The sequence below is a fragment of the Barbus barbus genome, assembly GCF_936440315.1.
Source record: "Barbus barbus genome assembly, chromosome: 38".
NCBI lineage: Eukaryota > Metazoa > Chordata > Actinopteri > Cypriniformes > Cyprinidae > Barbus > Barbus barbus.
The window spans coordinates 7710680-7723775 of record NC_136716.1 but is presented as its reverse complement, the minus strand read 5'-3'; the positions used below and the strand labels follow the sequence as shown (position 1 = coordinate 7723775).

The following is a 13096-nucleotide window of genomic DNA, read 5'->3' as shown; positions in this document are numbered from 1 at the left end:
TGTTGCTAGCACTATGTTATACTGCTTGAGCTAGAGGAATGCAGATGCTACTATTGCTGGATGCTAGATACTATTTTTCACTTTGCCATGACAATGTTGCAAAAACTTACTTGTATTTACTGTAAATCCTATCCATCACGGTTTTATAATGTAGTTACAGGTACAACTGCAGGCATATCTGATGACGCTCAAAATGAAAAAGAAAACGTGCTTGGGTCCTGCAGCGGATTTGGTTCATTTTAAAGCAGAGGTCACTGTGATTTTGACAGAAAGGATGCATCAGGATATTTTAATATAGTTGAATGTACATCCGGAGGCATTTCTGTTGGTACTCAAATTGAAAAAGAAAACATTCTTGGGTTTTGAAATGGTTTTGGTTCATTTGGTTATTTTTGACAGAAAAGGATGTGTTCCAGAACCAAAACCTTTTGTCAATTCCGGTAGGAATATTCCAATCATAAACAGAGTAGTAACATGGATTGGGTGAGAAACTGAATATTCACGATAGATTTACAATGTTTTGCTGACAGTATAAAATAAAGCAACGTTGTAAATTTACAATGATTTTAATTGACATTTTATTTGAAAATACTTTATAATTAGAATAATTTATATCCTTATCTTCAGAGTCTGGAAACATTAAAGTAGCATTAAATTTTAACCGTCAGTAGCAAATTGACATAGCATTAAGTGCAACTTTTTTCATAGTAATATAGAAATGAACATATTTCATTCTTTATATATATAAACGCCTAACATAATTTAATCATCTTTGTTACTCTCTAGGAAAGCTGTTCAAGGACCGATAAAGATGTTGATCCAGGAGCATGTCCTACTTGGCAAAATCACAGTAATTGTGAGTGATCCATGTGGAGAGCTTCTGACAGCGATTAGAAATGTCTTAATCAGCCAGCTTTCAAACACAGAACTGAGCCAAGTAATGAAGGCAATATCTGCAAATGACAGACAAATTCAAATTATGTTTCTGCATGAATAATGCAGTTAGGCATGAAAACATTCTACTCACAGAAATACGCAGGGTGCTGCCCAGGGTGGACAAATATGTTGTTTTTACAGGAACACTGTGTAATTTGGCAATCAAATGGCTAGCCTTGGTAACAAGGTAATTAACCTCATTTATTTGTGTTGAAAGTGCATTTAAGGTCCCATACTGGGCAATTTAATTCAAGAGTGAATCACAGAATCAGGGACCCTCACTAAAACAGGCCAGCAGCCATCCAGTGTCATTCTCTCCATGGTCAGAGGAGGATTGATGCTCGGCCCACACAGCCCAGAATAAGTGTCCATATGTTAGTTTGTCTCATGTGCTGTTGATCTGTGTGTGTTTGTGTGTGTGTGTGAATACACACTTCTCCTTCATTTGTATGCATCCCACACACTCATGCCGATGTCTGCACACCGAATGGTTTAAAACTGAGCAGTACAGGCCAAAAATATATGTGCAGGTAATTTCTCAAACCTCTAACATTAACATCTACTAATGGAGAGAAAGTTCCAAGGACTCGTCTTTCTCAGTGGTATCCAAATAACTCCATTACAACTCCACTGGGGCTGTGCAAGTCATCTCAGAAGCATGGGCAAGAACAGCAGGGAAGCCAACATGAATGTTTGGAGAACTCTGTCCTCTCTCTGGTAAGTATGAGCATCCATGGCTAGACACATGATATCAACCCCTGCTATTAGTGTGAGCTATCAACCACTATCTGTGTTGAGCGATTGATCGGAATATACTATTGTAACACCCGTAAGATGTTTCACAGATATTGCAGAGGATGATATCATCTGAATTAATAATTCACAAAAACAGTGTTATGTACACGCTAAGTCAATAGCAGTGTTTTAAAAAAGAACATCATATTTGGCACATCAGGCTTTACAGTATGCTATAGGGGAAGATAGAGAATATGGAGCTCATATTCAAGGATGAAAAACACTTAAATTTTATTCAGAGACCCAAACTGAACATATCTACTTTGGTGCCGTTGGTGATTTTTATATGGCCAAAAAGTGAGATGAAATTCTGATACCTTGTAATGCAAATAAATTAGATCTTAATAACAGAATAGAAGGCTACTTTCATAAAATGCATATAAATAACAGCTATCATTCTATACATAAATACATTTTACTTACTTACTATATCTCCCAATAATATGTCTTAATAAGATGATGATTAAATGCTTAGTTTTATGATCAAAGCTCTGTAATTTTTATTGTGTGTGTGTGTGTGGGGGGGGGGGTATAATGCATACAAAAATGCAGTGCAGTACAATAAGATAATTAAAGCTGCAAGCAGAGTTGAAAGGGCCCTCGCACCTGGGCTTACCACCACCGAATGGCTTTAGGAAGACAGCGATGCATTTAACGTGGTAAATATAGAAAGAATCTGTCAAAGTCATTTATATGTGCCAAATCTCCTGCTACCAGGTGGTGGTGCTACTGGATATTGGCCTTTAGATGTGTTCAGGTCAGGACTTTTATCGAACATATGAAGTTTAAAGCAGATCAGGCATTGTATGGCTGAGTTACAACAGCTTCTATTGCCATGGTGAGACATCAAAATTTGTCACGCCGCTACGGACACGCCCTTCAATGAAATCTCAAGATCTTCGCAATTTAACATCGCAAAGATAATGTTGATGTCATCAAATATGCATGAGGTGTTCGCTAGAGGTGTTCCTGTTGCCAGCAGGTGGTGCTATGGCTATATCTGAATATGGTCATTGGCATGTGTTCAGGACAGGATTCTTATCAAACATGGGAAGTTTGGGGCAGGTCAAACATTGTATGCCTGAATTATAACAACTTCCATTTTTCATGGTGAAACATTGAAGTTTGTCAGGCCGCCACGGACACGCCCTTCGACGAATACTCAAGATCTTCACAATTTATCATCACAAAGGGCTTTAGATTATACTGACCAAATTTGGTGTTGATCTGTTTAAATCTCTAGGATCTGAAACCCATATCAAATGTAAATGTTCGCCATTTCTGGCATGTGTGCAAAGTTTCATGAGTTTTCGAGCATGTTTAGGCTTTCAAAAATGCGATTCATTTTGGAGAAGAAGAAGAAGAATCTGAGCAATTCCAAAAGGGTCCTCACACCACCGGTAAACATTCTTCAAAACCTGATGTATAATTATCAGTTGCTTCAATCCAATAAGAGTTCATCTTGAAATTTTACTATCAACTAAAATGCCTTTTACTTGCTACCAGGGGCGTAGATTACGCGGGGGACGCGGGGGACGTGTCCCCCCCACTTTTTATAAAACGTAAAGTCGTCCCCCGCACTTTTTCATTGGACAGTTGTGTTCTCGACATGTTGAGGTTTTAATGGAGCAATGTATATAAATGCAGAATGATTTAAAATTCAAAAAGACAAGATAATTTATACATGACGTTTACGTTTCCATGGCAATCAGTCACTCAGTTTGTGACGTCACGACATGTCCAGGCTCGCGCCCGCGGTCCCGCGCTATATCCATCATTCATTAGAGGTCGAGATGAGTTCAAAGCGACAAAAAACTCTTCAATCCTTTTTTTACGAAGAAGTCAAGCAGCGTAAGTTGTCATGTGGGATCCGAATAGTGTTGCACGGTGTTCAGTGACTCTGCCTATTGCTCTTGTTGAATAATTAGCCAGTTTTGATGTTCATTATATGGAGGGGAAAAAAGCTGCCTGGACAAACATGCACTTATTTATTTTCAGTGTATTTTTCCGTAATTCTTTTGTAACGTCTTTTATTTTAACACGTATGTATGTTATCAGAACCCTTCAAATAAGAATAAAGATAATGTTGAACTGAGATTTTACAGCGTTTGCAGCATTGTGACATGTTTAACTCTGCCAAATCTACATGATGTATTTCAATCAAGTAACTTATCCAAGCACTGATCTGATACAGGATCGATCTTCATTTAGGGCTGCTCTGTCATTATTGCACTAATTTGACGTTTTTATGTGTTGTCAAGAATGAACAAGAAACAGTCAGCCTAGGTTTAGTTTGTTAGGACAGAATCAGGACGACACACAAGAAAAACAAACTTAACAGGTGAGAAGAACTGATACTTGGCTGTTTTTATATTGTATAAAATCTATTAATACACAAGCGTTTGTAGGATTATATATGGACCAATCATAGAAAATAATTAGTCAAATATAGAAAAATAAAAAATAACATTAGTATGATGAACAACTTCTCAGCTATCATTTTTAACTACAGTAGGTAATTATTAGCTTGCATATTTGGTTGTTTATTAGTACTTAAGCACATATTAATTCTGTATTCTTCATGACCATATTCTGCATCCCATAATTATACCTAATACCTAAACTTAACTACAACGACTACTTTACAAGCTATTAATAAGCAGTAAATGAAGAGTTTGAGGCAAAAGTCATAGTTAATAGTGAATATGTGTTTATCATTCTAAAGTGTTAAAAAATAATTTAGGATACAAATGACTGGTTATTGTCCAGCAGTGTACTTAATGTGTTATTTTCTTCTGTATGTCACTATTCCCTGTATGTACATGTTTCAAACACTGCTTTATTTGCTATAGTCAGAGGCAGAAGTGAATACAGTTGAGAGTGAATGAGGCAGAAAGTTTCAGTGAGGCTTCAGAGGTAAAGATTATTTACTGCATTGTCTATGATAAGATATTTCTTTTAACATACACTAATCAGACTAATGTATAATAGAACAGAACAGAATAAAGGAGTATGTGAATGTGCAAGTATCCATTACTGTGTGCCATGTACTGTACATACAACACACAAAATACAATTTGAAATATGTAAATAATGGTACCCTTATAAGGACATCTTTGTAACTTATACTCAAAAAGGTGCATATTAGTACCTTAGAATACCAATATGTACCGTAATGACTTTTGTACCGTTTGACTTATATTTCACTGCTGGTTATACTCTGTATAATGGTGTATGTGACGAATAAAAATCTTGAATCTAATGTACAACTACAAAACTTTTTGGGATAAATAAGGTACAAAGATGTCCTTTTAAGGGTACTGTCCCAGTGACAAGCTGTTGTATTTCTTTTTTTTTTTTCTCTCTTCCTTTCCTTCTGTTTTCTAATAATATATAATAATATAATCATAAAGCATATTAAGCAAAAAGGTATGATTAAAAATAAAACCTGACAATTAGACAAGGGTTAACTGAAAAAAAAACAGGTATAACACTAGACATTCCGTCCCCCCCCACTTTTGAAATGATGGCTACGCCCCTGCTTGCTACAAAGTACTTGCTACAAATCAGATGACAGAAGATTATAGAAGAAGGTATACAACAGGTTTCTTCAGCAAAGTTTTAAAGATTTGCATCCGATAATACAGTCAGATTTACAGGATTAATATGGTGTATGTCTAATATTGTCTGTTTACAAGTCTCCATTTTGCCACAATAATAATAGCATAATGATACATTTGAACTTGTTTTTATTCTCACTTACCTTTAGTAAATGAGGGCATATATGCCTTATTACATTTTATTAAATCTGCTCTCTGCATAATTGTTTGTTAAATATTCAAATATAAAAGCTTACATAAAGAAACTAGACAGCACGCTATGTCTTTAATATTCACAGGAGCATATTGCATGTTAGTTGTATTTGTGCTGGTTAGAAGGAATTAAAGGGGCACCTCAGTCTCAGAATAACCACCATTGCACCATTGCTCCATTGAGAAGCAATAAGCTAGCCCTCTGATAATCCTTTGACATAAAAAGTGCACAGTTTTGTAAGTGGCAACTGCACTTACATGTTGGAGTGATTTCCTTAAAAACCATTGCAAAACCATGGTTGTTTTTCTTTGTCTTGTGTGTTAAGGGTTTCCCTTAGACCTTAAGGCTGGTGGGAGCAACATTGGTAGAGAGAGACACTATTCAAATTTGTGAATGATTAAAGACAGGTACCTGTGTCCATATGACTTGCTCTCACCGGACCAGACCAATAGATTTAGAGCTGTCTGGTCTGCTTTTAATTATGTCTTAAAAAATAGTTGGTTAATTTGATTATGTACACAGAACATGGATTATTTCAACTGAATTGTCTGTAAATCACTCCAGGAAGCAATCAAACGTGTGAAAGAATTACATTAAAAGAACAGTTCACCCCCAAAAAAATTTATTTGCAGATTGTACTTTTATCAGCTGTTTGGACTCTCATTCTCACGGCACAAATGGTGAGCAAGTGATGTAATGCTAAATTTCTCCAAATTTGTTCCGATTAAGTAACAAACTCATCATCTTCATTTTTGGTTGAACTAGTCCTTTAAGCACTTAGCCACAACCATATTTGGATGCAGTTGTGACACAAATCAGAAGATATAAAGAAGATATATGTCCACGCTATTGCTTTTCCAATAATAAAAATTGGAGTGCTATTACACAGTTAACTAACAAAGAAAGAAAGACTATGAAAACAGCTTTTATGCTATAATAAATAAAAGGTCCTGCTGCATTTAGGGAGATTGGAGAGGTTTGGGGGCATTTCACACTCTTTTGTGAGAGCAGGCAGTTTAGATAAAGCTCCAAATTTTTATTGACATCCCGACACCATGAAAAACCTTGTGGGATTCATCTAGTGGGTTTCGTTACAACATCTCCATTTGTTTCTGTAGTAGGTTTTACACTTGGTGTTGAGTATAAATTGAGAGCCAGAGGATACGGCATGAAAGTATAACACATCTGTTAATTATAAATACACACGAGGCAAGTAATAAAAATTCAAAAAGGGTTAAAGTATTAATCTAAGATCAGCTTCAGGCAATAGAATCAGGCAATAGGCAGTGATGTGATGAACAATTCACAGGAATTTATTGTATTATTAATGTGAAGCTCATAGTCATACCAGCTGATGATTCTCTAATAGGCTATTTGACTACATCAAATTATTCTGTATTGAGCACACAGAAAGTAAAATCTTGAGGAGTGAAAATTCAATAATAATGTTACTTTCTCGAGGTAAAAACTAGAAAAGTGGATCTCAGGAAAGCATGTCTGAATCATATTTAATCCCAAATACAACACAAATGGTAATATGTGTTACAGCGGTTATCATGGTAATATGTGTTGTATTGCCTCTAAGATTATTTAGATGAGAACTTGTATTACAGTATTTTTTTAAGAGTCCAATGAAAATCACCATTACTACCATTGCTGAGTATGAGTTGTATGCATGAGTTGTGTTTATTTATTTATTTTATGATATTATTTTTTAACACAAAATAATATATTTTGAAGAAAGTTTGTAACCAAACAGTTGCTTGTAGCTTTTGACTTCCATAGTATGGAAAAAAAATGTATATATTTATTTGAGAATGTATTCATTTATTTGAAATCATTTGTAACACACTTTTGATCAACTGAATGTGTCCATGCTGACTGAAAGCTTTCTTTCCAATATTGCATATAAACACATCAGTTATATTTTGTATGTTATAGGACAATTAAGAGTTTTTGCATTGTGGTGATATTTCTTTCTGCTAGTTTGGTGACTCAGACACATGCTTGACAGGTTTCTTAAGAGTCACCCTTTAACACCACAGAGTGAAAAAGTCTCTCTGCTGTTTAATAATACGAGCCCCAATGCTTTCCTCCAACACATCCCAGCACACAATGTGGGCTACTGTTACCATTTTGAGATGCAACTGTGACCACTAAAAAGAACTCCATTGGCTGTCTTGAATGGCCTGGAATCTATTCACAGAGCCAAATTCAACAGGGCATTCAGTCAAGAGAGCACAGTATCACTGTGCTTAGGTACTTACACACTGCCCTGCATTTCAACCACACCACCATGACAACACATTCATGCAGAAGATCACACATATCCGGATATTGCCAGATGATCGCAAAAACAGGGGTCTAGTATCAAAAAATGTGGCACATTTGATTGGAAACTCCAAATAAATAAAGCTGAACATTTCAAGCACCAGTGAGATGATATGAAGGTTTATCTCTGGCGTTTGAAACAAATCATCATAGAATAAGACTTTCAAAAATGTTTCATTCTAGATGTTAACACCAGCTATATTACAAAGAGTTAAGTTCCCCTGTGCCATATACAACGTCATACAGTGTTGTCAGAATAAGGATGTTCTCCAAGCGTGCTCGTGTTATTCCTCAGGTCGACATGGTGACGTGGGAAATAAAACACCTCACCAAACCAACCTGAAAGACACCTATTACACTGAAAGCAAAGAACTGCGGAGAACTGCACATAGACTTGACAAAACAGTGAGTACTTGATGATTGCAGACTAGTTGATAAAGGTCCAAGTAATAGCAGAGGAAGAAGAATGGCAAATAAAACCTTAGCAAAGATTGCACTATACCAGTGTCAATAGCTCTCTTATATGATATATTTCCAAAACCAATCGCAGGATATTGTGATGGAGGATATTTTCTAACGGAAATAATCATGGCCATCATCATCACCATCGTCTTCGTCGTCAATCCTGGCATCATTAACTGCCATTAGCCCATTCAGAAGAAGACGTTTTCTTTTTCCTCGCCTTTCAAAATGATCTTTTCGGAAAGCTCAGGCTTCAGAGCACTCATCCTCAACTGCAATTATGTAGAAAATTGTTATTGAGTCCAGCTTGACTCAATACCTCCACCTAGCTCTTCTATCACAGAAGACACTAGACTGTGGGGAAGCTTCAGGTGGAGGTCTTTGAAACCAAATGTCACCTTTCATGCTGGCATTAAACAAACACACGTACATTTTCAAGACATCTTGACTTGCCGTAAGCACGCTCTGAACAAAAGCAGAAACCCTGGCAATGTGTGTCATTTCGACTATAATGTCTTGTTGGAGGGTTACTCAAACTGCCAGACAACAACTTGCATGTATTCTTTTTAGAATGTACACACGGACATCAGGGAATGATGCAGTTTCGAGAGTCAAGAGACATAACACGATGATTCACTCACCTTCCTGGACTGCCTGAAAGGGGTTGTTGGGTTCGATATATTTTATGGAGTGGGTGATTTTCTCGCTCTGCAAAATGTCATCGTTGAGGCTGAGGTCAGAGATCGCCAACTGAAACACCTCATCATCCCGTGCTGCGTTCTCCTCAAAAATGGCACCTGCAGGCATGTGCAGATAGTTATCTGGGTCTTAGTGAAGCGTACAAAGAAACGAAGCAATAGCTAATTTGCATACAGAGGGCAACTGACTTGCTTGGCTCATCTTGCTCACAGGCCTATTATTTTATAAACATTTACATTTATCCATTTGGCCGATGCTTTTATCCAAAGCCACTTTAAAGTGCAATCAAGGAACTTATTATTGTTTTTATCAGTGTGTATATTCTCTCAGATTGAACACATGACCTTGACATTTCTAGCGCTATGCTCTACCAGTTGAGTTATGGAAACCCATCCTACAGAGAGCTCAGGGCTAAAATAAGATTGTTGTTTGTTTCACTAAATACAAATAAGAAAAAAAAAAACCATCTGAAATTTACTCATCACCTTTAATTTAATAAACTAATGAGCGATGAGAAATCTTTTAATTTGAGATTAATGGTGAACAAAAAACAGAAGGGTCAAAAAGGTTGCATTTGTTTCGTTTCAGGGGTAAACAATAAGGATTGTTGGTGAATTCTGATGATTATGTCAGGCAATGTAACAACTGTCTAGCATAGAAAAAAGGTAACCTAAAATATTTAAACTGACCACTTAGCCAAGCTGGACCCAACTTTATTGTAAGTGTCTTTAACTATGTACTAACATCTAAATTAACAATTTGATTTAAATGCACTTATTGTGTACATACATGTTTTCACATTGTAGTGATATTAAATAAAAAAATGGCATCATACAGTTACATCTGTAATTAATGTAGTACCTAGTAATTACATCTACATCTGTTTTGCAATACAACATGAACAAAATAATTATGTCAAAACAAAGATAATTACATACAGTAGTAGTTAAAAGACAGCCCGTATAAAAACATAAAGTGTGAATAAAAATCCTTACTGTTAAGCATTTACAGTACATTCCAAGCAGGTGCTTATCAAAGCAACCTACAATAAAGCTGTGCAACAAGTTGCATGTAGATTAATTTGTATTATGGCATCTTAACATATTTAAATGTAAGCATGATATCTGACAATGGTTCCAGAGAGATTGAGAAGCCTCATTTATGTTTGGCCAAAATGTACCCATCTTCTCTACCTGTGTTAGAGGAGCCCAATAGGATGGGCAGGTAGACAGGTAGAATCTGGTTGATGTATCACTGCAGTGTTCATCTTATTTAGCAGAAATAGGGGTGTCGCATCTGTTCATTCCAGTTGCCAGTGAGAGCAGCCCTGATCCACACTGCCTGTACTAGCCTTCCAATTACCCGTTTTGGATGGCCATTGCCTCTGTAAATCACCACACCGCACTGAAAATCACTTCATGTCACCCTCTCCATTCAATGGACGGCCCTATTTTTCTTTTGCCCTTCGGAGCCAAATTTGGTCAGGATGATAACGTGAGCGGATGTGACAAAGTGGACGTATTGGGCACTGGAGAGGCCGGAATTTGTTATTTCACCTGCGCTGTGCACCTTTGAGTCCTGCCTATTACACGGCCACAGATACGCCCTCGTCTGCACTTAAAGGTAAGAGCTGGATGAAAACATTGTAAGACCTTATTTTTAAAGGTGGTGATGGAAGTGGATTTTCTGACCTAGACACATGCAACAGGTAGGTAAACTGAATTATCTGAGAACAACCTGTAGATATATTTATTTGTGCAGAGGAATATAGCATCAATTCACTCTGCATATTGCATCTACTAGAGTTCAGTACATGTCAAATGCATTCAATACATGTGATTTCAATGTGTGAATGCCTGATCTATATAAAACTGCTTTCTTGAATCATCCCCAAGGTCTTGGTCAAATATACTGGGCAGCAAATTACCTAAGACATAGATTGGATAAAACAAGCCAAAATCTTATTTGTTCAAGCTAGTCGAGGTAAATATATGCCAACTGACTCCACTGGGTCTGTTCTGGCCACTCGAAACTATGTGTTTTTTATATAAAAGGTTAGAATGACAAGGAATTTTGTTGAATGCCGAACACAATTTAGAGACAAAACTATTGCAGAATCGCCAACGACAAATATGGTGGCTTATTTTCAAAGATTCCACTAAATCTTCTTTTTAATGAGACAACAGCTGATTCGATAAGAAAAATGAGGATCTGAGTTCTTCATAACAACTGAATAAAGCCACAGCCGCCCTCCCCAGCAGCCCCTCTTCCTCCTCTTTGCTGCTGTTGGAGAGCCAAAATCTTTCTTTCCTCAAGTTTGGTGAGATAATCAGAATGCACAGGGTGTCCAGTGCATGCAAAGGGGATTGGTTAAGATGACATTTACGGCCTGGGATAGCCAAGAATAAGCATTTGTCCTCTTGTCATTTATTTACTTCAGCATCCTTTATTAAGATTTCCCTCACGTTCCATACAAAGTTCAATCTTATAGATGGGAGGGGGAGAGCAAGCCACACACATTGGCTTACTCTGCCTTATGACAGACGCCTCCTGTTTTTCCAACTTACCTGAAATCTGCGATTTACACAATTAAGCGTTCCTCGTGAGCAACCTGCTAAGACTGGAATTAGATTAATCTTGTCCATGCATCTGTCAGTGCAATGGATCTATCGGCAATCTGAACAAGAGAGACGTTATCATCACAAGTGGTCTGCTCAATTGATATTCAGCCCGATGAGCAGGGCATATTTTCAATGCTATATTTACAATGGATATTTCACGCCGACCCCAACAACAGACTTCCCTTAGAGTCCTCATTCTGAATGGCGCATTCATTATCATTTGTAATAAATAAAGGCTTTGAACAGCTCACTCCTTACCGATGTGAATGATGGAGTCGGCTCCCACCGAATTGCATTGCAATATCCCAAAAGAAAGGCATATAATCAACAATTCCATCTTAGCTTCTCTCCAAAGCCGCGCATCCACACGGTCCTCAGATGTCTGTAAATTCCCAGTGAGTGAGAAAAGTACGTCAAAGGATTGAAAATGCACCTGTGATAAACCAAAAAGTGCGCCGGCGCTGAAAGAAAGCGCTAGTGCGAGGAACACTGTGAGAGAATACGGGGGAAATCAGGAAGGAGAAAGGCAGGTCGCCTGTTGGAGGGTAACCGGCGCGTTCTCTCCGCAGGTCTCGCTCTCGCGCGGCGCTCGCGGAGTCTGAGACACATCACAAACTCCAAACTGCGGAGGAGGGACACCCCCGCGCGCGCGCGCCCTCGCTGGCTTGTTCGCTCTTTCCAGAGGGCAAGCGCGAGCGCGCGCGGAGAGATGGAATTCGGCGCCAAGCCGGAGAAGAGGACAGCACTAAACATACACGCAGCTGCCTTAAGAAGACATTACCGCTTTTGCGTTCCGTCTGAGCAAATTCTTTGGTCTTTGTAAACATGCATAATGACTGGTAAAAATCGCGTCTTGCCATCTTTACGCGATTTTCGCCACACGCGTAGCGTTTTCAAGTTAAAACTTTTAAGAACGAGACCCCTGCGTTCTGCTCCATTCATGCGCTTGTTTTTTTTTTTTTTTTTTTTTTTTTTTTTGTAAACGCGGCATGTTTACATAGATTTCCACCTGTGAAAGCATGGGAATAGGGAACGTGTGGAGAGAAGTGTGGAAAGCCGGCGGTTCACCGAGTCATCGAACGAAGCGGTAACTTTCTTTTGAGTGTTCAAGCGTGCTGTTGATTCATTCTCTGTTTATTTTATCGTTGATTTTACTGGACGTTGAATTACAGTTCGTAAACATACATGTATATGTCAATGAGGACGCTATAGATGAGATTTCCACATGGGAGAAATTAATGTGGAAATGGTGCTTCAATGTTTCGTTGCGCGCAAAAGGAAACGATAACTTTCTTTCGAGTGTTAAAGTGTGCTTTAGATCATTTCTCGCTTTTTTTTACCGGATAATGCAGCACAGATAATCGCTGTGTAATGTCACGAAGAGGAATCGACCTTCCCGCGGCGCGAGACGGAGCATCGCTGTCAGAAGTTCGAGGAAA

General features: G+C 37.9%; 1 protein-coding gene across 1 annotated transcript in view; it reads right to left on the bottom strand.

Annotated features, from left to right (window-relative positions):
• The window catches only part of LOC306857857 (glutamate receptor ionotropic, delta-1-like), a gene marked incomplete at both ends in the record, with an annotated part of 434446 nt that extends 422452 nt beyond the window's left edge, over positions 1–11994 (bottom strand). Inside the window, 2 exons of the mRNA XM_079398091.1 lie at positions 8979–9134; positions 11916–11994. Of these exons, the coding sequence (XP_079254217.1) occupies positions 8979–9134; positions 11916–11994 (235 nt within the window). The remainder of the gene's footprint in view (positions 1–8978; positions 9135–11915) is intronic.
• Between the last annotated feature and the right edge of the window lie 1102 nt (positions 11995–13096).